Source organism: Ostrinia nubilalis, chromosome Z, assembly GCF_963855985.1.
Source record: "Ostrinia nubilalis chromosome Z, ilOstNubi1.1, whole genome shotgun sequence".
NCBI lineage: Eukaryota > Metazoa > Arthropoda > Insecta > Lepidoptera > Crambidae > Ostrinia > Ostrinia nubilalis.
This window is the reverse complement of record NC_087119.1, coordinates 24,183,678-24,208,068: the sequence shown is the minus strand read 5'-3', so window position 1 is coordinate 24,208,068 and position 24,391 is coordinate 24,183,678. Positions and strand designations below refer to the sequence as shown.

The 24,391-nt window shown below is 40.1% G+C and overlaps 1 protein-coding gene across 1 annotated transcript in view; it reads left to right on the top strand.

The window, feature by feature from the left end:
- Positions 1–5,018: 5,018 nt before the first annotated feature.
- Positions 5,019–24,391, top strand: part of LOC135086707 (laminin subunit gamma-1) — an 82,729-nt gene continuing 63,356 nt past the window's right edge. Inside the window, exons 1-17 of the mRNA XM_063981485.1 lie at positions 5,019–5,167; positions 11,097–11,215; positions 12,363–12,511; positions 13,182–13,299; positions 13,876–14,059; positions 14,731–14,936; positions 15,074–15,177; positions 16,696–16,881; positions 17,191–17,416; positions 17,957–18,171; positions 18,717–18,931; positions 19,096–19,459; positions 20,018–20,203; positions 20,838–21,035; positions 21,160–21,329; positions 22,228–22,352; positions 22,729–22,884. Of these exons, the coding sequence (XP_063837555.1) occupies positions 5,048–5,167; positions 11,097–11,215; positions 12,363–12,511; positions 13,182–13,299; positions 13,876–14,059; positions 14,731–14,936; positions 15,074–15,177; positions 16,696–16,881; positions 17,191–17,416; positions 17,957–18,171; positions 18,717–18,931; positions 19,096–19,459; positions 20,018–20,203; positions 20,838–21,035; positions 21,160–21,329; positions 22,228–22,352; positions 22,729–22,884 (3,041 nt within the window). The 5' untranslated portion in view covers positions 5,019–5,047. The remainder of the gene's footprint in view (positions 5,168–11,096; positions 11,216–12,362; positions 12,512–13,181; positions 13,300–13,875; positions 14,060–14,730; positions 14,937–15,073; positions 15,178–16,695; positions 16,882–17,190; positions 17,417–17,956; positions 18,172–18,716; positions 18,932–19,095; positions 19,460–20,017; positions 20,204–20,837; positions 21,036–21,159; positions 21,330–22,227; positions 22,353–22,728; positions 22,885–24,391) is intronic.

Here is a 24,391-nt window from a genome sequence, read left to right as displayed (position 1 = left end):
CTTTCGTTGCGATAGTTGTTGTGTTGACCCGCGATCGAGTGGACTGTAATAACGAGTATGTACTGAGGATAGGCCTGGTGGTAATTGTATGGTAGAAGCAAGTGTTTATAAGGTAAAACTCAGAATTATAGGCTAAACGGCGTGTATTGCTCAAGACAGTACAAAGAGACAGTAAAAAGAGTAACTTCAAAACCAAAAACAATCGTTCGTTCGTTCGTTTTAGCTGAAAGAGGTCCACTGCTGGACAGAGGCCTCCCCAAGGATTTCCACAAAGACCGGTAGCATCCAGGCACCTCCCGCGACCAAAAACAATACAAAGTAAGAAACCATAAACAAATATAAAAAGGATTACTGGCAAATCTACCAGCAACAATTATAATGATTTATGTAATCATACGGTCTCGACTGCTCTCGATGTGGGTTCATAAATAAGGCACGTGTGTAGTGTGAGATGAGTTTATTTTCTTAGAATAAAGCGTGAGCGATTGAATCGTTCAATCAAACAGATTGCTTGTCGAAACTGTATCGCTTTTACTTAGAAGCTCAATGTAGCGTGTCTGGAGGTACTTTATGGCAACTATTTTTACAAAAGCTCTGCGATAAATTGCAGTGTATGAAGAGTTTGAATGATGTCTTCATCAGCTGTTATAATAAAATTGTAATTAGTCTGTCAAATTCTTCGATAATGGGGAATAAGTTTGTAGTCTAAAATGTAAATTCACGTCCTTGTCAATATAATTTTGGTTTTTATAAGGTTTTTATGTGTGTAGGTATGTTTATATTTACAGAATCAAATTCAGATACACACTACTTTTAATATTAGTCTCATGACGTTGAACAAATGTTTATCCTATGATTTATTACCCAATAGTTTAATAGTACCACATAATAGTAATAGTAGTAGTAGTTTACATCATATTCTATTCTGGTATCAATATGTAGGTAGGTATACGCGCTAGTGAATCAGAAATGAACCCAAACTTCTAAGATGAAGGATTTTGTGAAGGAAGCTAGTTTTGTAACCGAATAGTGATAAGGGGGGTCAGTGACCCACGACGTAAATGAGATAAGGTCACGTGGTAATGTTCGGTGCTTTGTGGGGCGGCCGATGTCCCTTTTTATCAATGGCCGACGGGTCTTGTGTTTCTTGAATGGAGCGTACTCGTATCTCGACTTTCTTCAAACAGATATCTCTTGATGAATAATAAGCGTACGGCGAATTTGTACCGCAATACTTTTGAGACATGGAGCAATTAAGCTTGCACGTGATCTTTACTTATGGAAAATATTGATTGTGCTCGAGGGTCTGAACAATACGGGTACTGAAAACTATTTCTAATGTATTTTAACTAAGGATTTTGATAAAAAAAATCTGAACTCTGAACGCTCCTGAAAGACTTCGTAGAGCTACATTTTTATAAACTTTGCGGTAATGGATATCCGCGTACATAGTAATTATGCTTTCAGCTTAGGTACATCTTAAAGGATTTGTACGTAAACACATTTTACTATTTGTCAAACCATCCCACAATCGGTAATTTCCTGGTGAATTAATAGAAGTTGCAAGTCGGTATAAATAGGATCCTTTGGCTGGAGCCGAGCCAGCAAGTCCTGGCTGGTGCATCGACCTAACAGGGGAACACACTGCGGACGCCATGAATCTGCCATAGACTACCTACCTACAGTTTTGGCAGTAGTTACCTTTCATCGCGTAAGTGAGAAGTTAAAACTTACGTGCAATTTTTATTAAAACTTATTAAATGTGATACATTTTAAACTAGATCATTTCGATGTAGCTTTGGCCCTATAATACCAGCTTTATTATTCCTACTAGCTTTTGCCCGCGGCTTCACCTGCGTGAAATTTAGTTTGTCACATATCGTCATAAATTATAGCATATGTGTTATTCTGGGTTATAAACAATAATACTGCAAAGTTTCATCAAAATCCGTTCAGTAGTTTTTGCGTGAAAGAGTAACAAGCATCCAGACATCAAAACTTTCGCATTTATAGTATTAGTAGAATTACCCTACTGCGCCAGAAGGAATATTTAAAACTTTATTCCACAATAACTTAATTTAAAGTTTAAAGCATGTACTGCTCTCTCACTCTCTCTCTCATCCATTTCTCTCTGCATGACTCCAAGTTTCTATCCATAAAACTACTTATTTTTAAACGGTTTTATTCAGCTTGTTTAAATTAACACTCGACTCTACTTCCTGCATGCATATGGTAATCTAATTATTAGTATACATATATTTATAGTTATTAGTTCATTTTGCGGTAGTTGGCTGTTAGTTCATGAATTATAATAAGGTAGATCACAAGCTCATTTAATTCATACTAGCGGCCGCCCGCGACTTCGTACGCGTGGATCCCGTTTTACCCCCTTCATCTATCTTACGCGGTTTAGATTTTTTCATACAAATATTTTTTCCCGCTAACTCCCGTTCCCGTGGGAATTTTGCAACATCCTGTGATAACTAAGCTATAAGTTTAATAAAGTACCTGCATGCCTTTCAAGCGTCTAACTTGAGCGGTTTAGATTTTTTATACAAAAGGATTTTCCCGCTTATTCCCGTTCCCGTGGGAATTCCTAAGTATACTATAACCTGCCCAGGAGTATGAAGAATAATTGTACCAAGTTTTGTTAAAATCCGTCTAGTACTTTTTCTTTCTATAAGGAACATACAGACAGACACAAAAATTTTACTGATTGCATTTTTGACAACAGTATCGATCACTAATAATCACCCCCTGATAGTTATTTTGAAAATATGTTTCATGTACAGAATTGACCTCTCTACAGATTTATTATAAGTATAGATAATACCGCAATCATACCTTAATAGAGGCAACCTTTAGTATCTATTTAACTATAACTAAACTATCCACGACCACAAGACTGGCCGCCGAATTGCATAAGTCTGAAGTATGTGTCATGAATGTAGAGCAGCGAGGATATTATGCTTCGCTGGCACTAAGAAAATGAGGCAGGCAAGAAGCGTAGAGCTTTGCACATTCTGCTTAGGTATTAGTAAAAGCTTTACTATAGTAGGGCGAGGCGTGGTCAAGTCAAGTTACATATTATGTCGGAATTTGAAATCTGTTATTTCTTGTTACTTCTCTGACACCTGAAATAATTTTCAGTTGAACTTAGATTTTGTGTTTCACGTAATTTTTGTACATTGGATACAAATATCTGGTGGATAAAGTTAACGGTAACTAGAAACTTTTATTTTTTAAATAGTTTTGTGCTGAACTATCTGAAACTTGATAGTGATTAGTATTGTGCTGAAAAAGCAAGATTTGCGCGTTCGTCTTGGCACGTCTTGGGGAGTCGTCACAAGGCGGTTGCTGGAGCCCTATCAATAGAGCGAGAGCCCCGTGTGTGAGCAAGACAGCCGCCATAGTGACCAAATGCAGCGCTGACTAAGCCCTCAGTCGGCAGTCGAACACTTGCATTTCGTTTCGCGTCTATTGCAATAAGCATGTACCTACATACGACAGCACATCTAGCTACTCATTTTTGTTGCAAGCTCGCCCCTATTACAACTGCACAAGAACCCACAGTGCTTACCTTGACGTGCTGTCGTCTGTACTTATCGTATTGTGAGATAAGTACTAAAGCTTGCAATTGATATGCAGGAGCTCTGCCTGTCAAGGTGGAATAGATGCCGTTTAGCAGTCTCTACCAGCGAATATTGTGGTATCAAACAAAACATCAAATTCTGCTGCTAAATACTCGTAACTCTTCTTGCTTGTTGTCCTTTAAAACTTATCGCGTTTTTAAAAAACTTTTTTTTATTATTACATACTTACTTATTTAGTAAAAACAACAGTAGTTCACAAAACCTGACACTAGTAATTATTTTGCAGTTTGCTATGTAATTATTATGCTGGGACGTGTAGAATCAATTAATACTCGTATACTACACTCCCTGCTTGATAGTTAGAGAAAGACATAAATTACTTAGGTACTGGGTGTTTAATAAAAGGATTTTCTACCGGTAAAATTACAGAGTTAATTTTTAATGAATTCTTGACTCTACCAAACAATTGTTTTGATAAATAGTTTGGTTGTATTTTACTACATGCGTAGGCGCACGTAGACAAAATTTAATCTCAGCCCGAAAATTTATCCAAAAATCTAAGACCGGCGCGATTTTTTTACCAATGGCATACATTCCTAATTAATGCCAAGCTTGGCGGTTCTTTCGAGCGAATAGGCATTCTTTGTGGAGATGCTTCCCCGAATGGCCGCACATGGCGAGCGAGAGACAAAAGCTGCGCCTTTCAGGCCTGCCACAAAAAACGCTTTATGGGACACGTTAGCCGGCCCGGTGGGCCAAGATCAGCCGCGCAGAAGGGACACGTCAAGAATTTTTTCGATATTGAAAAGATGGGTTTTGATAACTAGAATAGCACAACTATTCCAGCTATCTTATTGTACTATTTGTAGTATAGATAGGCTGAGGAGTCATCGCCCTAGGACCCAGGAGACCTAGAGTGAGATTCCAATGCGCTAGCGGAACAACCGCCATAGTGACCTTATGCGGCACTGACCATGCTCCCAGGGAAAGTATTTATAGTATAGGATGAGTTTATAAGTGCGCGTGATTGGCCAACATATTTTAAACTTTAAATATTGGCCAAAAAGAAGTAGTATAAATTCAAACTACTCTACTACTTATTTAAACTGACTAATCTTTTTTTATTTATAAATCCAGGAATAAATCCTGTATATACACGCCTGTATGAATATTTAACTTCTTTCACCATCATTTCAGGTCGGAATTGGTAGAGATATTGGTGATTTCAATTCTTTTCATTTCTAGTAAAAAATATTTCCAAGAGAAGCCTTTTTGTTAAAAATTTTAGTGTATTCCAAATTCTGTTGAAAATTCCCAACACAATAAAAAAAGTTTCTCTCAGACTCTCAAGACATGACCCTTCTGACCATGTACATAATCTTTGGCCGCGTGTTGTGAAACAGACAGCGCCAGTGCTCGGCCGACCGGCAGGCGTCGAAGTCGCCTCGGCCAAAATGGCGGCCACTATACGCTTGTGTTTCGTTTCCCTCCTCGCGACCGCACTCGCCCAGGATTACTACACTTCCCGAGTCGGCTCAAAACTGCCCTCATGCTACAACAACAGGCAACCGCAAGTGAGTTCTTTAGTGTCCACTGACAACGTGCAATGGTATGTTAGGGCTGTCAGGAATTGTAAGTACCGATTCTCGCCAGCCTATTTCTTACGACTCGACGCGGCCTAAAGTTTTAAGATTAAGCTCTGAGAGCATAAACTTCTAATTTCGATCCTTTTAACGCAATATAGAGACTTGAGATAAACTTTAGAGTGGTTTGATTATTGTAAATTAAACTTTTACCAACTTTTAACGGCTAAGTGAGGACAAGAATACGCGACCTAAATAAGTTTATGGTAGAGATCTTAAAAGTCACTTTGGCTGCACACCAGGTGATTTCGTAAGAGAAACATTGTTTCTCTATCAAACCTAAGTTAGGTATAAAACAAAGATAGCATTTAGCGCATTGACCTCAAACTCAAGCGTGTTTATTTAGTACTCATTATGCTTAATCTGGTTGCTAACAGTTTTGGCAGATCGTAAGGTTATCGGTGTCGTGTCGTAACCAGGCCCAACGACTTTTGTTTACTCTAGGCTAGGGTGTTATCAGAGGCTAGCGGAACAAAGTTATCGGCCATCCGTTGTGATGCGTAATGACCATTGTAATGCTATTCGGTGTTAATAAGGTCTTTTAGTTACCTACTCAGATACGCGCATATCATGCTCTCCTTTGCGACCAGTATTACCTTTTTAGTGGGTTTTTTTTAGACTAGTTGGCCTAGTAACCCATTATTATTTGTGATTACCTTATTCTCCAAACGTGTAGTCTGCAACAACTGAGGTCATTCACAACCGTGGGATCAAACATAGTACAATCGTAGATAAGCCTCTAACATGGTGAATATAGTAAGCCAGCTAGCCCCTAGCCTAGGAAGACGTTCTTCCCTTTAAGGGTTAGGATTAGGAACCTATTAGATATCTTCTTGACGATTGGTGGTTATCATGACGTCATTATTACTTACACTTTACTAAGTTTCTGGATGTACTCGTAACATGTATTATATCCTTTAAACTTTGTAGTGTTCCCATATTTAATGGTATGTACTTTCAAATTATTTTCTTAAGACGGATATTTTAAAAATACATAAGTAACTAATGCTCAATTTATGTACAAGTAAGATTCGGCATAGCTTGGCATGATGTTACGATAATAGAAATGTCACGTGACAAAGCGGACCTTTTGCGGTTAAGTTAGATTATGACGTCACACTTTGTAAATGAATAGTAACTTCCTGAAAATTTACTGCAACCGATCAGTGAAAGGATTGAAGACATTTAGGAGTGATACTTATACTTTCTTCCAGCTGGAAAGAAATCTGCACTCCATCTACGACATTATTATTTGCCAAATGTTAATGTCCCATTTGAAATGTCGACATTTACGGGTTTGCCGGAGCATGAAATGGTTGTTTTATATCATTGCACTTCTCCGCGAAAATTGGTAGGCATAATACCGGACCGAAAAATGAATTTCAATCAATGGAATCAAGTGTAAGTTAGTTATTCTTTGCCATGGTCTGGCTGCATCATTAGTAATTTAATATTTACAGCCGATTTTGTTTTCAAAGACTTAAGACTTAGGTTCTACATTATGTTTGTTTACTCGTAAGATAGATTGCGCTATGAAGTCAGTACTAAATCAGTATAGATGGAACGTCTTGAAAACAGGCACTTTGGTAGAATGTAAATTTTCTTACATGAACTTGTATTTGTAAACAGAACTAAAGTGTAAGTAGGTAGGGCTTTAACAATTTTGCCTAGGCGCAGATCCGACTTTTATAGTCGGCCAATAGTTGGGCCCGATTTTAATTTGTATGAAAATCAAATCGGTGTAATGTACGCACTTCCATACATTCCATAACTGCCCGACTAAACTATCGGTCGACGAAAAATCAGTGGTCTGCGCCTAGGCTTAGAAAGACCGAGTCTGATAAAAAGTAGCACCATTATGTAGAGCAAAGAATATAGGTACGCCTGAATTGGTTGAATTTTTGCAAAGAACCAGATATACACGCATTTAATACCATTTGTTCCTATACCGTACCTTCAACCGTACCCTTTTGATGTTCACAAGTAGACGGTAGACGTATTATGATGCTAATTAAGGGGAACCTGTTATATCAAGATCTCCTTTTCTTTTCAAATATATTCAACTAGCTTTTGCCCGCGGCTTCACTCGCGTGAAATTTAGTTTGTCACATATCGTCATAAATTATAGCCTATATGTTATTCTGGGTTATAAACAATAATACTGTAAAGTTTCATCAAAATCCGTTCAGTAGTTTTTGCGTGAAAGAGAGATCCATATAAACTTTCGTATTTATAATATTAGTAGGATGAGTGTAGGTATGGCGAATGGATCGTCGTAACTTTACAACATTTTTATAATAGTATATACGAACCAAAACCTTATAACCCTGAGATATTTGTGTAAAACTTAAGTAAGGTACTACTGCCTATTTCAGTTGTAACCATTAAATCTAATTACCTACCTATAACTACATTCACGAGTAATATGGCTTCGCTCACTTGCGGTGTGCTATTACAGTTTGTGAGCAGAATATGGATTGTATAATATTGAACTTTATTGGTTTGTTATAAAGACTATGCTTGCCATAAGTTCCTGCTAAGACTACTGTGATAAAGGTAAATAGGCGAATTTTACCGATTAATTTTTTGGGTTCTCAAAAACCTGAGGAACCTTCATTAATTCCCATTACGTGGTCCGTCAGTTGGTTTCTTAAAATCCTTATACTCAAGAACGCGTACCTATATCTCAATCGACCGACACAATTTTTTAAAAACACGTTTGTACTTATCCTTATTACTTAGGCTGGGTTGCCCCATCTTACTTTAACTTTGACAAACGTCAAAAATCTGTCAAACTCCATACAAAATGCACCGGTTATCGTCATAGTTACCGTTAAAGTTAGGTGGTGCAACTCAGCCTTAGTTACCTGACATGTAAAAAATAAAGGAGAGAGTAATTCACGGGAACGTATCATTTGACAGCAAAAATAATTATTTATGTCTTAAGAGTTTCTGACCCAGGAAACAACAACAACACAACAAATTCTCACGTGAGGGAAGCAAAAGCTTCACCTTAAAAATCATCATGAGTGCCCGACCTAAGTCTTACGCAATGATTATAGCATGACTAAAGCCGTGTTGACGCGGCGATGTGAATGCCCGGCGACGGTTTATTTATAGACCACCTATTTTGGCGGCAAAACTACCATCTGGGATGCTGAGCCGGTTTCCGTGTAGTAAAACAGTTTGTAAACAATTGAAGTGGATGCAGAAGGATGGGCTTTGGCGGTAGCCTGTCATGGTGGTTTGTGTACTAACCACCTCCAAGGTTTGAATCTCGCAGGGAGCAAATATTTGTGAAAATATGTGAGCACGAGGTTACATCATGTATACCTGATTTTGGCAAAGGTCGCAGCACTGCACATACAACTTTGTTCCAAAATAACACTAAGATACACCACATCAAATTGTCGAAATATTTATGCATATATGTAGATGTACCAGCGACCCCAGGCTCAGCACAGGGTTAATTTTTGAGCTAGGTAAGGAATTAATATTTTTACAATAACAATTTATCAAATTACTTACATTACTTACTGACCGCTACTGTACCACGAACATGCAACATAATTTCTTAGTTTTCGTTAATTTATATTTTCATTTAAAACCAAAGCACCTAAATGAAATAAGTGCAATAATATTTGAGTTACCAGTTACCAAGTGTGAGCCTACTCCTAACATCACCTTCGTTAGTGTGTTGTAAAACAGTTTTATGCCGTATCGTAAAAGGTATAATTGGATTTTATTTTGTTATTTTTTTGCATCAGCGAATTCGTGTTTTTTATGGACATTATCTCAATTTAGTAATGTACATTCATTATAGAGATCATAATTCGGTAAACTTCAATAGTCAATGACTAATAAAATTACCTTGTTGAATTTTTATCAAACATGACCTTTCTGTTTTCTCATATTTTTTCTGTCTATAAATGTTATTGAATTTATTAAAAATAGAAGTTCAAACGAAGACGCGAGTATAGATATTACCTATTATAAGATATTATTACATATTGCTTAGAAATCAGCCAAGAGGAGAAATCAAGCTTTAGAAGTTATCTGACATTAGCCAATTACAGGTTCTTAAGATTTATGATAAAAATATATTATTTTAAAATTGAGTTGTCTAAGCTTACTCGTAACTTAAAATAATCACAGCTACATTACATCTGGCACAGGTAGATAGGGACCGTTATAAAAACAAACATTTTATCTTTACAATATTAGACTCATCTGTCTAATTATAGACTCTCCTTCTACCCTCATTAATTAGTCCCCAGTTTGGTAACGCGCCCGGGCGAGCGTCGAACCCGTTATCACTCTGTGCTCTGGTGAGCCAACAGGACGTCCGATAACCACTTATCACTCAGTTTATCTGGAGACTGTGTCGGATCGGGTGGGATCTGTACGGTTCTATGAAAAATGTTGATCTTTTGTCTCTTGAAAAGGTCAATTTAGTAATGGAATGTTGTGCTAATCTTCATCTGATGTAGGGCGAACACAATATTTCACAATCATTATGATTGTTAGTTCACTGTACTCGTCATAAAGTTACTATTCCTCCTTCGTACTCGTAGAACTTCTCTAGCAAGTATACTCGTAGTTATTTGCTAGTTTATTTTTCGATAAGAATTTTAATAAATGAGTTTTTACACCAGTCGGACATATTTACACTGGCCGCTTTTTTCATATATATGTTACAGGAAATGTATGAATTCTAGGAATTGTATACTATTCCTAGGAAATGTATACAATTCCGAAGCTATTTAGGAAATGTATAAAATATTGCTTTAGAGATTTTTTAATACGCACATATCCTAGGAAATGTATACTTTTCCTAGGAATTTTATAGAATTCCAATATTGTATTAGGAAATTTATAAAACTAAGCGGCACAAGCGCGGTCGCGTGATCGGGTGCCCCTCGGTACGCATAAAATTTAATTTAGCCAAACCACATTGGCCGATAGGTACTTTTAACTCACAATAATTATTATTGTTTAGCCTGACAGTTGTTTTCGCACTATTATACTTTGGCTGAAAAAATATTTGCCTAAAATTTATTGGCATGCCTTTCTTTCGGCATCAAGCATATTACGCTGAAGTATTGGAAATCCCTAATTTTAACATCTCTTTTATTAAACTGTTATTGGCATGAAGGTTTTAGTACTCCTGTAGCTGGATAAAAAAGTCTCGGTTAGGTTAGGTTAGACTTGCGACCTTACACATATACAGCTGCCGCGGCGCGGTAGCGCCATTTAAGTTTCGGAGAACAAAAAGTGGCGTAATAAAAATAATTTTGTGTAAAAAAAAATATCTTAATTACATTTCCGATTGCTGTTTAGGAAATGTGTAATTTTCCTAGGAAATGTGTCTAATATAATTTACATCACACATTTCCGGGTGATTTTAGGACTTATACACAATTCCTAGGAATTGTATACAATGACGGATTTCATACATTTCCTGTAACATATATATTTTTGTGGTGCACGTTTGTCATTTGTTTAAGCTACGCGCGAATGTGGTGCGCGTTTTTCTTTCGTTTAACTACGCGCGGACTAGAAAAATTATAACGTACCTATTGCAATAGTTTTTTTTTACCTTTATAAAAGATTAAACTTTCGCTGTCCAACTAAAACTAAACGAAAACCTGGTCTCAAGGATAATCAGAAATATACAAATCTTTTACTACCGTAGTACTAAACTAAATGGATGCGAGCGGCGTAGGACCGGTCTTTGTGGAAATCCTTGGGGGAGGCCTTTGCCCAGTAGTGGACGTCTTTAGGCTGAAACGAACGACCTAAACTAAAAAAAAATCTATTCTAGACTGACAAGTGATTTGATTATTTTTTCTTTATCCAGCGGTGCATCCCCGAGTTCGAGAATGCTGCCTTCAATGTGCAGATGGAGGCCACCAACACGTGCGGAGACAATGGCGTCAAAATGTACTGCTTGCAGACGTCGGCTGGCACTTCCACGAGGTAAAGTGCTCATAATGTCATCATCACGTTTTAGATCGTTACATCCACGAAGACGCGCCCCACCATTCTTCCGCTAATGTTTGGGTGTTATCGGCACACGCTAAATTATCCATGAGTGCACACGCACACTACAATAATGACGCTCGGATTGCTCGGATCAAACTCCCGCACCCCGCATTATTCCCGACCAAAAATTGGTGGGGCGCGTCTTCGTGGATGAAACGATCTATACGACGTAATATGTATATCATTTCAGTCCAGTCCATGGCGGTCCTTTCCATAATACATGACTGACATTCGGAATCGGAACTAACAAAACATAAATTGGTAGTTTTTTGTGTTATTTATCACTTATCAGTAAAGAAAGATAACTCATAAACTTACTCGTACATAAGCATGTACATAGTAGGTACCACACAAAGTACCTTTGACCAGTCCATTTATTACATAATTAAGTCAGGTCTCCTCAGAAAAAACATCCTTGCTGGATTGGAGTCCATGGCTTTTAAACCGTGATGTTGTAGTGAGTTCCTAAATTGGGCTATTTTTTGTCGACGCCACAAGTAGCAGTAGAATTTTTATGAGGTTGGTGACTCCTGAGATAAAATGTGAAGTCACTGGTTCGACTCATTCATAAATGTAAGAAAACTTGGTGATTTACTCTTGTGGCCGTGCTAAAGCCAAACGCTCTTAGGTTAAATGGCAGAAATAATAACATAGAATAGAAAGAATAACATGAGGTATTAAGTTAATAATTATTATTTAATTTTATGTATTAATTAATATTTCTCTATATCCTATCCTTTGCTTCCTTCTAATATTAAATGTTAAATGTTCTGTTTGTCTCTGTGAAAAACAGAATTTCATGCAGATAAAGCAGCGGGTAAAAGCTAGTGAAGATATCTTACTAATATTATAAATGCGAAAGTTTGTATGGATATCTGGATGTCTGCATGTCAACATGTTTGTTACTTTTTCACGCAAAAACTACTGAACGGATTTTGATGAAACTTTACAGTATTATTGTTTATAACCCAGAATAACATATATGCTGTGATTTATGAGGATCTGTGTCAAAATAAATTTAAAAGCTAGTAAAATAATAAAGTAACAATATTTAGTGACTTACCTTTGTTGTGTACTTCAGATCTTGCGACTACTGCCAGCCGGGCCTGTTCTCCAGCTACTACCTGACGGATCTGCACCACGAGACCGACAACCAGACCTGGTGGCAGTCGGAGACCATGAAGGAGGGCATCCAGTACCCTAACCAGGTCAACTTGACCTTGCATTTGGGTAAGCATCATTATATCATCCCAATTAATGCACGCACTTTCAGAAGGTTAATCATTGGTGCAATGTATTGATTAAGACTAGGCGCAGACTCATTTAAAATTGTATGAAGAATCGGCCAAATCAAATCGGTGTAATGTGCGCACTTCCATACATGCCCATACTGATTAACTGCCCGACTAAACTATCGGCCGACGAAAAATCGATGGTCTGCGCCTAGGCTTATTGTGAAACGCAATGTGGGCAGGCCTCCGTCTCGGTGGACCGATGATCACCTGTTTAGGGACAGTCAGGACCGGTTGATGTGGAAATTCTTGGGGAGACCTTTGTCTAGCTGTGTACGACGTACGTCCTTTGGCTAAAATAATGTTGATAAGGATGATTGCGGCGCAGGACCGGTCTTTGTGGAAATCCTTGGGGGAGGCCTTTGTCCAGCAGTGGACGTCTTTCGGCTGAAACGAACGAACGAAGGATGATTGATTTTGAAACAAGTACGCGATAAGAGGATTTAATATTTTATACGCTGGAACCTTTGTAGAAAAGAACAAAGCCCAGCGACTCCTTGCATTTTAAAGGGGAATAAAGTGTAAATAGCGTAAAAGAGAACGTGTGTCATTTTAGGTGATCTTCACAAGTAAATAGTACTGATGAGACCAACCCATTTGACTTCCAGGCAAAGCATACGACATCACCTACGTGAGGATCGTGTTTTACTCGCCCAGGCCTCAGAGTTTCGCCATCTATAAGAAGACCAGCGAGGACAAGGACTGGGAACCATTCCAGTACTTCAGGTAACTTAATGACATAGTTTTATTTTTTTAATGGCTACTTATGCTATGACTCAGTGTCGAGTTAAAAATGACATAGTCTATTAACAGCCTTGAAGTGTTTAACCAATGAGAGCGCAAATAAGGTAGCCCTTATCGGATTGGAGTTCTCATACTATATCTGATGTTAAATCTTAAAAAATAACATTTATGTAGACGAGGACATCCTCCAAACCAGAAGTAATTTGGACTCCTTCCATAGAATGGAATTAATTTGTTATGTAAAGAAGAAGTACACACATAAAATTATACTGCATTTTTATGTACCTAAAGTAGAAGGAGAAATAATCCATGCTTAGCCTCAGAATGACTTGAATAATGTATCGAGATTATTAATCTACGGCGTGCCTAACTAACGCCCGATTTCACAAACGATGCTTGCATAAGTGAAGCAGCAAATCGAACGCACAGCGTTGAATATAGCTCTGTGATTGGTTCGTGTGACAACCTGTGTCCACGCGCACTGTGAGACCTTATAGTAATGTTTGTAAATTCATACCTAAGTAAGATTGATCTTCACCAAACAAATCCTCTGCCCAGTGCATCATGCCGAGACACGTACGGCGTGCAGGAGCAAAGGGCAGCGGAGACTGGTGCGGAGACCCGCGCTCTTTGCACCAGCGAGTATTCCGATATATCACCCCTGTCGGGAGGAAACGTGCTCTTTTCAACCCTGGCGGGACGACCTTCGGCGTACACCTTCGATAGCAGTCCCGAATTACAGGTAAGAATTTTATTTCAACTGCCTCCTCAAAATCTCTTGACTATTGTTTACTATAGTCAGCTACGTTCATGGTTTTCTTATCATTTTGCCTTAATGCCGGTTACAGACAAATCCCATTCCTTTGATAGCATTCCCTAATTACAGGTAAGAATTTCAACTGCCTCCCCAAAATCTCTTGACTATTTAGTCAGCTACGTTTGGTTTTCTTATCTTTTAATGCCGGTTGCAGACAAATCCCATTCAGACAAAGCCACGATAGCCGAACGGTGAACTGGTCGGACTGGTCGACTCGTGATCAGGGGCGCGTTCCCTGCCGCCGCTCGACTATTGTGGAATTGTTGAGGGGCCAACGGGACTATTAGTCCTATTAAAAAAAAACTTAAAAAAACAAAGAAAACATTCTCAATGAGGGTTTTCGCGATTGAAAAATCCGCCAGATGGCCATACGTAGACGGGAGGTCCAAATGCTGCATGATTGGTGGATTTTGACATATCTGTCAATGTAATGTCAAAAATAACCAATCATGCAGCATTTGGACCTCGCGTCTACGTATTGCCATCTGGCGGATTTTTCAATCGCGAAAACCCTCATTGCAAGGGACATGCAAACAGAAGAAGAAGAAGAAATAGTTCGATGTACCTACTTATACCAATGTTGCAACGTTTTCCAGGAATGGGTGACAGCGACCGATCTGCGCATCTCCCTCGACCGCCTGAACACTTTCGGAGACGAAATCTTCGGCGACGTCCAAGTGCTTCAGTCGTATTGGTACGCCATCGCCGACGTGTCGGTGGGAGCCCGTTGTAAATGCAACGGGCACGCGTCGGTCTGCGACACACAGGACCTGCCCGATGGGACTAAGATGAAGTCTTGCAGGTAAGACGCGTGGATTCGAAGATATCGATGACGCATTTCAGTTAGACTGTGTTACCGACGATGTCACATGGGATTTCAATGTGACTTGAGGATCTTACACGTAACACCTAACACTGTCACCCGTCTATGACTTCCAGATGCGAGCACAACACAGCAGGCCGCGACTGCGAGCGCTGCCTGGACTTTTACAACGACGCTCCGTGGGGTCGCGCGTCGCCTACCAACGTGCACGAATGCAAAGGTCAGTACTTCTGCGGCGCGAATTGATGATCTTTCACAGAAAACGAGTTTGATTCAGACAATAGGCTAGTTACCTAAAAAAAATTTTTTAGTCTGTCAATTTTATTATAAAGAAATATTGGACACGTATAATTTGAATTGTCAATCAAACAAATAATTACAAAGTTATAGTGCGTTGAAGTTCCGCGCGACGTCACAAAGTGCTGCACTTTTACGCACTCACTGACGTCACGGGCCTTTACTTTAGAACTTTGGCACGCTTTATCTCTTTACATTTTCATTAGTTATAAAAAGTGAAAAATACGTGTCGAGTAGTTTTTGATAAGCTAACTGACGGACTAATTAAAACTCTTGCTTTTTTACCCAGGAAACATCCCTATTTAGATATCTACTGTGCACTAGAAATAATCAGTACTTGAAACTTGCGAAGCCTATCGTTGATATACTTACAAAGAAAATGCTTCCCTCTACAAATTTTGCTTCAAATATTGTCTGGCTAGTGCTGGTTTATATGCTATAGGCGACTGTTTTATTAATATGACTACTTAGTTGAACCACAGATCAAGATGAACTAAAAATTGTATCTGATAAATTGGTGCAGTTTCAATGAAGTCTACAATAGAAAAACTCATCTATCCATACCTACCGCACAGTGAGAAATTGTGCGGAAAGGTTCATTCAAAATAAACTTAGAAATCCAGTTTTATTTTAAGAAAACAGCGTAAAGATTTGCATCTCAAACTAAATTCGTGGGTTCAATTCCCACCTGAGGCAATTTGCCCTTCAAGTTTTTAAAAACTAAAATAGAAAACAACTTTTCTGTTTGAAAGACCTACCTACATACAAAACATTAATCATGTAGAGAACCTAAAGTAAAGGAGATAGTAAACTAAGCTAAATATCTATTGCATTTTAATTTGTAAAGCATTCTGCGAATCATTACTAAACATTATCGAAGCGAAATCTAACGCCAGCGCCTCGCATGCTAAGCGAACTCAGCAGATTTTGCTTTATCACTTACTTTTGCCTTGCATAAGTACCTAAGCTAAAAATTACACTGCATTACTCTTATACAAATCAAGTTATTATATTTTATACTAAGACTAAGTTTCCATGAATGACTTGATGAAAATATAAGTATGTTATTCCTTTATTCGTTGTTTTTCTTTTCTCTGAATTACGATACAAAGTGTCCGTTGTTTCATAATAATTAATTCTTTTGGTTTGAGTCATCGTTTAATTAATAAAGGCATATTAACGAATACCTACTAACTAGTAACCCTCGATTCAACCCATGATACTGAGAATTAATTTTATTCTAATGACATATTTGAGAGTTTATTTGATTTCATAAGCTTCGCGGCAATGTGTGTCATGAACGTTTTTGATTACCTATAGCTAAGTCATCTTATTGTTACAATAAATGTATTATGTTGCGACTCTGTTTCTACTACTAAAAACACTCAATCACTCAAACCAAGCAATTCTAAAGATGTTCAGTCATCATTTCTGATCGCAGCGTGCAACTGCAACGGGTTTTCGAACAAGTGCTACTTCGACAAGGAGTTGTACGAGCGCACCGGCCACGGCGGCCATTGCATCGACTGTGCCGAGAACAGGGACGGACCCAACTGTGAAAGATGCAAGGAGAACTTCTACCAGGGCTATGGTGACATCTGTCTGCCCTGTAACTGCAACCCAACTGGTGAGTACCTACACCTTGGCAAACTGTTTTGAATAGGAGTCATTACATCAGATGTGCTGAGAGCAGAAGGGCCTTACTGCGAAAAGCACAAGGATCTTCTATCAGGACTTAGGAGACCTTTGTCTGCCCTGTAACTGGAACCCAACATAAAATACTTGCTTGGGTTGCTATTAAACCTACCTAGGATAAGGAGCCAATGGCAGAATCTATAACGGTATACACGTAAATGTGACAAGCTCTCATCATTTCAATCATATGACTACCACTGCTGAATTATTGACTATAACAACTACATTTAAATATCCACAGGATCCCGCAGCCTCCAATGTAACGCGGAAGGCCGGTGCCAGTGCAAGCCTGGCGTGACGGGCGACAAGTGTGATGCTTGTGCGCCAAACCACTACGAGTTCACCACCATGGGCTGCAAGCCTTGCGGCTGCGAGGAGGCTGGATCCTACGCCAACTCGCCGCAGTGCAACCCTGACACTGGCGTGTGTGTCTGCAAGCAGAACGTCGAAGGGAAGCGTTGTAGAGAGTGAGTCTATGCTGCTTGTTCAGGCGTAGCTAGAGTCCCGACTCCCGGGATCCCGAGATCCCGGACGATATTTGGTCCCGAAAATTTCGAGATTGAATTTCCCTAGTCCCGGGATTTACGGGATTGGATACAAAATAATAAAAAATCATATAAAATTATTGCGTGAAACGATACGTATAGTCTTTTTTGACATTTGAATTTGAATTTGAATAAGCCAATTTTATTACAACAACATTGAAACGAAGTCTTTTAGTGATTTGTTGATTATATCAAAGATTTATTGGTATATTAATATGATATTCGCATAGAACAAGTATCCCGAGATCGCCTATATACAATCTCGTAATCCCGGGATCAGAAAAAAGGTCCGGGATCGAATCCTCTAGGCGTAGCATCTGTGGTTCCAAACTTTTACAAACCTAAGGCTTTCAAAGCACAAGTGAACCGGCATCTTCTGGGCAAGCTTGCTCCAAAATAAATAGCATCTGTATACATCCTTCTTCCTCCCTTTGCCTCTGCTAAATTGTCGTCATTTTCCAGATGCAAACCAGGCTTCTTCAACCTGGACATCAACAACGAGTTCGGTTGTACGCCGTGTTTTTGCTTCGGCCATTCCTCTCAGTGTAGCTCGGCGCCCAAGTACCAGGCGCACGAGTTGAGCGCGCACTTTATAAGGGATTCTGAGCGATGGGGAGCAGAAGACGACCAGCGGAGGCCGGCGCCGCTCATGTTCAACGCCAACACGCAGAATATAGGTAACTAGCGGCCGCCCGCGACTTCGTACGCGTGGATCCCGTTTTACCCCCTTAGGGGTGGAGTTTCGTAAAATCCTTTCTTAGCGGATGCCTACGTCATAACATCTACCTGCATGCCAAATTTCAGCCCGATCCGCCCAGTGGTTTGGGCTGTGCGTTGATAGATCAATATGTCAGTCAGTCACCTTTGAGTTTTAGATTTAGATTAAATAACTTTATTCTGCTTCGGTCACTCGTCTCAGTGCAACTCAGCGCCAAAATACCAAGCGCGTGAACTGAGCGCACATCAGAGACTCTGAGAGGTGGGGAACAGTCGAACAGAAGACGACACAGGAGACCGACAGTTCAACGCTAATACGCAAAACGTGAACATTTTTGTTTGTCACAAGATTCTAGCAGCTACTTAGTTATTTTTAAGGTTCTCCAGGATCATTAGACTTTATTGCTTACTTGTATACGATGAAGAACAAAATGTAAGTAACAAGTTGACTTCATCTATATTTCTGCTTCGCACGCATTAATCATTATTATTCTTTTCATTACAGCCGTGCAATCAAATGGTCCCGAAATAATCTACTTCTTAGCATCGCACCAGTTCCTCGGAGACCAAAGACCCTCATACAACCACGACCTCAAGTTCACTCTTCGCCTCGGCGAAGCTCGCGGGTACCCGTCAGCTCAGGACATCATACTAGAAGGAGCTAGATCCTCCATATCCATGAACATCTATGGGCAGAACAATCCAGAACCTTCTGATCAGGTATGAGACAAATTGTACACAGAGGCTAAGCGATGCAAATGCTACTGATATTATTTAGGCTGTGCGATATTATTTACTAGCTGGTTTTAGATTACGCCACTTTCTAGTCTTTTATCATACGCCCATAAAAGTGCCGTGGTTAATAATGACTCCATTTGTTACAGTCGCAAGAATATAGTTTCCGCTTGCACGAAGATCCTCGGTATGGATGGACTCCCACGCTCTCCAACTTTGAATTTATGTCGATCCTGCAAAACTTGACTGCTATCAAGATCCGTGGCAACTACAACAAGGGGGGCACTGGTTACCTCATGAACTTCAAGTTGGACACTGCCAAAGTGGGAAGGGAGAGGGGATTCGCCCCCGCTAACTGGGTGGAGAAGTGCTCGTGCCCGAAGGCCTACGTGGGAGATTATTGTGAGGAGTGTGCCCCAGGGTTCAAGCATGAGCCCGCTAATGGAGGGCCGTACTCCGCCTGCATTCCTTGCGACTGTAACGGACACGCGCACATCTGTGACACTGCTACTGGTGAGTAATCATACATTTTGTGATAATATTGGAATAAGTTTTGTTCTTTTGCAAATCTTTTCTGAGAATATTTTTTTTGTATAATATTTATGTATTAAGTGTAGTTTATTATATTTATCAGAGGGCTGAGTGTGAGTTTTTTTTCAAACGCGCTCACTAGTGAGCGCTTCAAAAAATGACATTAAATGTATGATGGATTGTACAGCGCCCCTAGCGGGAAACTACCAAAAACTAAAATTTTCTTACAATTTCACACTCAGCCCACTGCAGTCCCCTTAACCATAAATACGAGTGGGTACATATGATTAGTGTGCTTAAATTGATTTTCTTAAACCTTTAAACGTATCGTTTCTGCCCAAAGGTAGAGGCAGAGGAAGCAATGGCATTAAATTTGCCTTTTTGCACTTATTAATTTGGCATTTCAGTTTCATTAAATGAATAAAAATATTTTAATTTTTAGGCGCTAGCTTAGCTAGCATTCTTCATATTCAACATAAGGTTGTAGTACAGACCTTTCGCGTGGACATTCTTCTTACTTGCTTCTCACTTATGTTCCAGGGTTCTGTATCTGCAAACACAACACAACCGGCAGTAACTGCGAGCTCTGTGCCAAAGGCTTCTACGGAAATGCCATCGCTGGTACCGCCGATGACTGCAAGCCCTGCCCCTGCCCTAAGGACAGTGGGTGTATCCAACTCATGGATTCCAGTATCGTGTGCACTGACTGTCCTGAGGGATACGCTGGTAAGAACTTTTTTTTAGTACTGTACTGGAATTTACTTGTTTCCAGGAGATCTGGTAGGATTGAAAAAACTAGACAATGTTTTCGTTGGTATACAGGCGGTTGCAATACGTAGTGATTATTGAATCTGTGGTTGTAACCTGATAATGAAAGAATTGTCTCAATATAATGATATTGAATTTACTTATCCCCCTTAAAAATATCCAGTAACAAGGGTACACTGAGCGGGTTAACTCGTCCCCTTTACTTTTATGCAAATAATGGCATTGGTTAATTATCATTAAACTCGCCACATAAGAAAAAATGTGATTTCCATTGCTTTTATACAAAAGCCAGTGTCCAAGCCATAATATAAAATAATGAAAAATAATTATGTCTGTGTAAAATTGTACCATTAGGTGAATTTATGTGGTTTCCTGAGGATTTTGTAAGTACTTGGAGTAACATTTTGTTTTAACTTTCATACAGGAATGATATGATGCTCCAGAGATTTACCATCAGGTAATCCGTCTGCTCGTTTGCCTCATGTCCCATAAAAAAAAGAAAAATCCTTAAAATCTTTTTGATACTCTTAATTCTAAGGTTAAGGTTCCATTCCAAAATAGTTGATACACTTAAGTATACTTTCCACCACAGGACCTAGATGCGAAGTGTGTGCGGACGGACACTTCGGCGATCCAACTGGCCAGTTCGGACCGGCGCAGGAGTGCCAGGAGTGCCAGTGCAATGGAAATGTTGATCCTAACGCGGTGGGCAACTGCGACCGGACTACAGGGGAGTGTCTGAAGTGCATCTACAACACCGCCGGGGACCACTGCGACAAGTGCTTGAGCGGTGAGTGTCTATGATATGTTTCTGTGTTTCTGTTTGTTTAGCAAATTATTGTACCTAGTTTCCGTCATACTACGATTTATTAATACAAAAATTCACGTAGGCTAATGAATACTTTTTTGTTCAGGATTCTACGGAGACGCCCTCGACCAGAAGAACAAAGGAGACTGCAAGCCTTGCGAGTGTCACGAAGCGGGCACCCAAGAGAGCCCTGAGGGACCCCCTATGTGTGACGGCCTCACTGGCTACTGCTCCTGCCGCCCGCATGTCATTGGCAGGAACTGCGACAAGTGCGAGGTAAGATTGACAGACGAAAGAACAATGGTGACTGTAAGCCTTGCGAGTGCCACGAAGCGGGCACCCAAGAGAGCCCTGAGGGACCCCCTATGTGTGACGGCCTCACTGGCTACTGCTCCTGCCCCCCGCATGTCATTGGAAGGAACTGCGACAAATGCGAGGTAAGATTGACAGACAAAAGAACAATGGTGACTGTAAGCCTTGCGAGTGCCACGAAGCGGGCACCCAAGAGAGTCCTGAGGGACCCCCTATGTGTGACGGCCTCACTGGCTACTGCTCCTGCCGCCCGCATGTCATTGGAAGGAACTGCGACAAATGCGAGGTAAGATTGACAGACGAAAGATAAATGGTAACTGTAAACCTTGCGGGTGCCACGAAGCGGGCACCCAAGAGAGCCCTGAGGGACCCCCTATGTGTGACGGCCTCACTGGCTACTGCTCCTGCCGCCCGCATGTCATTGGCAGGAACTGCGACAAGTGCGAGGTAAGATTGACAGACGAAAGAACAATGGTGACTGTAAGCCTTGCGAGTGCCACGAAGCGGGCATCCAAGAGAGCCCTGAGGGACCCCCTATGTGTGACGGCCTCACTGGCTACTGACGTCCTCGACCAAAAAAACAAGAGCGACTGCAAACCTTGCGAGTGCCACGATACGGGCACTCAAAAGAGCCCTGAGGGGCCTTTACTTTTCCACTATCAGATTATCAGGCTTCTTTAAAAAGCTGGAATTTATTCGTGTGTATCATTCTTCCTCTCAGTGGGTACACTCTTGTCAGAGTGGTCGTGGTCATCATTGTGCGCCATTCCTCGCGGACTGCAGCTTTCCGGGTACTTTCGCTAACCGAGCACTTAGTTGCGGCCTTGATCGTGTGTATCATAACTGCTTTTTTTTCTTCTAGGACGGCTACTACAACATTGACTCAGGAGAGGGATGCATTCCTTGCGACTGCCACCTGGAGGGCTCGTACAACGCCACCTGCAACCCCTACACCGGCCAGTGCTACTGCAAGCCGGGCATTGACGGGTAAGTGTGCCATTGTTGTTTTGTTTGTAGGGCTGCTTGTGCATTAGGCTATTTGACACCATTCCCCAATAATTCGAAATCATTGAGAAAAAGTCTCGTTTTGACAGTTTTAAAAAGTACGTCAATTTATTTGGTGTCAAATAGTCTAATAAGTACATCCTTAAATAAAAGTACCATAAAAGCCTCCAATACTATAAATAATATTCCCGTTCGTTTAATGCATAGTATTTCTATACTAAAGTGAAAGAATTTCAAAAAGCCGCTATTGGTGAAAAGATTCTGTCTATCAGAGAGAAAAGAGAAGTCTTAAAATCTCCAGAATTGACTCGAAATTCCGAATTATACAGTATATTGTAAGATTTTTTCCACCATACAGCAAGCACTGCGACCATTGCCGCGCGTACCACTACGGCTTCTCCGGCACGGGTTGCCTGGACTGCGACTGCGACGACTGGGGCTCCACCAACTACCAGTGCGACGTGGCCGGCCAGTGCTCCTGCCAGGAGAATGTCGAGGGCCGCCGCTGTGACAGGTAAAATACCAACTAATTAGAATAATCTCATAGCCACATCATCATTTCAGCCATAGGACGTTCACTGCTGAACATTGGCTTCCCCCAATGATTTCCACAAAGGCCGGTTGGTTTGCCTGCATCCAGCGCCTTCTTGCTATCTTTATGAGGTCGTCGGTCGTCGGACGTCCTACGCTGCGCTTTCCAATACGTGACCCCCACTCCAGAAGCTTGCTGCCCCATCGGCCGTCAGTGATTTCCACACAAATGATTTTCACTAAGGCTGGCTGGTAGAGGCCTGCATCCAGCCCCTTCCTGCTACCTTTGTGAGGTCATCGATCGTCGGCCGTCCTACGCTGCGCTTTCCAGTACGTAACCTCCACTCCAGAACCTTGCTGCCCCATCGGCCGTCAGTGATTTCCACACCAATTATTTCCACACCAATGATTTCCACAAAGGCTGACTGGACAAATAAATCTCCAAATAAATTTCCCAAAAACCAAAATAATACAATTTAGATCATATAAAAAAAATCCATTAAAAATAAATAATACCTTTTTAAATAACCAAATAGAATCTGTAGATACTTTCAAACTTCTCGGCATTGTAATAGACACGCATCTTAACTGGAAAAACCACATAGAACATATTAAGTCAAAACTATCCAAATTCACTTACGCTCTTTATGAAATAACGCACAGTACACATACAGAAGCAGTATTAGCAGCATACTACGCCTACGCTTATTCTCAATTAAAATATGGCATCATACTCTGGGGAAACGGCACAAAGAAGAACGGTCACGCCCCATACAAAAAAAACCCAGACCCGACAGTAACGAGACATACCTCAGTTCTTTTGTCATGTCTTAATTAGTTAAATTATATATTTTTTATATTCGAAATCTATGTATAACACCAAAATATTACCCTTTGTTTTTTGTTCAGGAGTTATACAAAAACTAATACAAAATGCCTATAATATCACTAAAATTGGTAAATGTATGTACCTAAATGTCTATTACAGCTGCTATGGAATGTATCTAGGTGACCTGGAGATACAGCCGGATTATACAGGGTGGTTATACATATGGAACGATAAGTGATCTCACTCGATTATTTCTAAACTACACATGATATCGAAAAACTAGTTACTGATTCTGAAAGTGCTTCACGAGCTCTTTCAAATGGTACCAATAATAGGATACAGATTATGGAAGCTGGTAACATTGAATTTTTGGATTTTGTAACTTCTCGTTTCCACCCTGTATAATCCGGCTGTATCTCCAGGTCACCTAGATACATTTCATAGCAGCTGTAATAGACATTTAGGTACATACATTTACCAATTTTGGTGATAAATAGGCATTTTGTATTAGTTTTTGTATAACGCCTGAACAAAAACAAAGGGTAATATTTTGGTGTTATACATAGATTTCGAATATAAAAAATATATAATTTAACTAATTAAGACATGACAAAAAAACTGAGGTATGTCTCGTTTCTGTCGGGCCTGGGTCACAGATGAC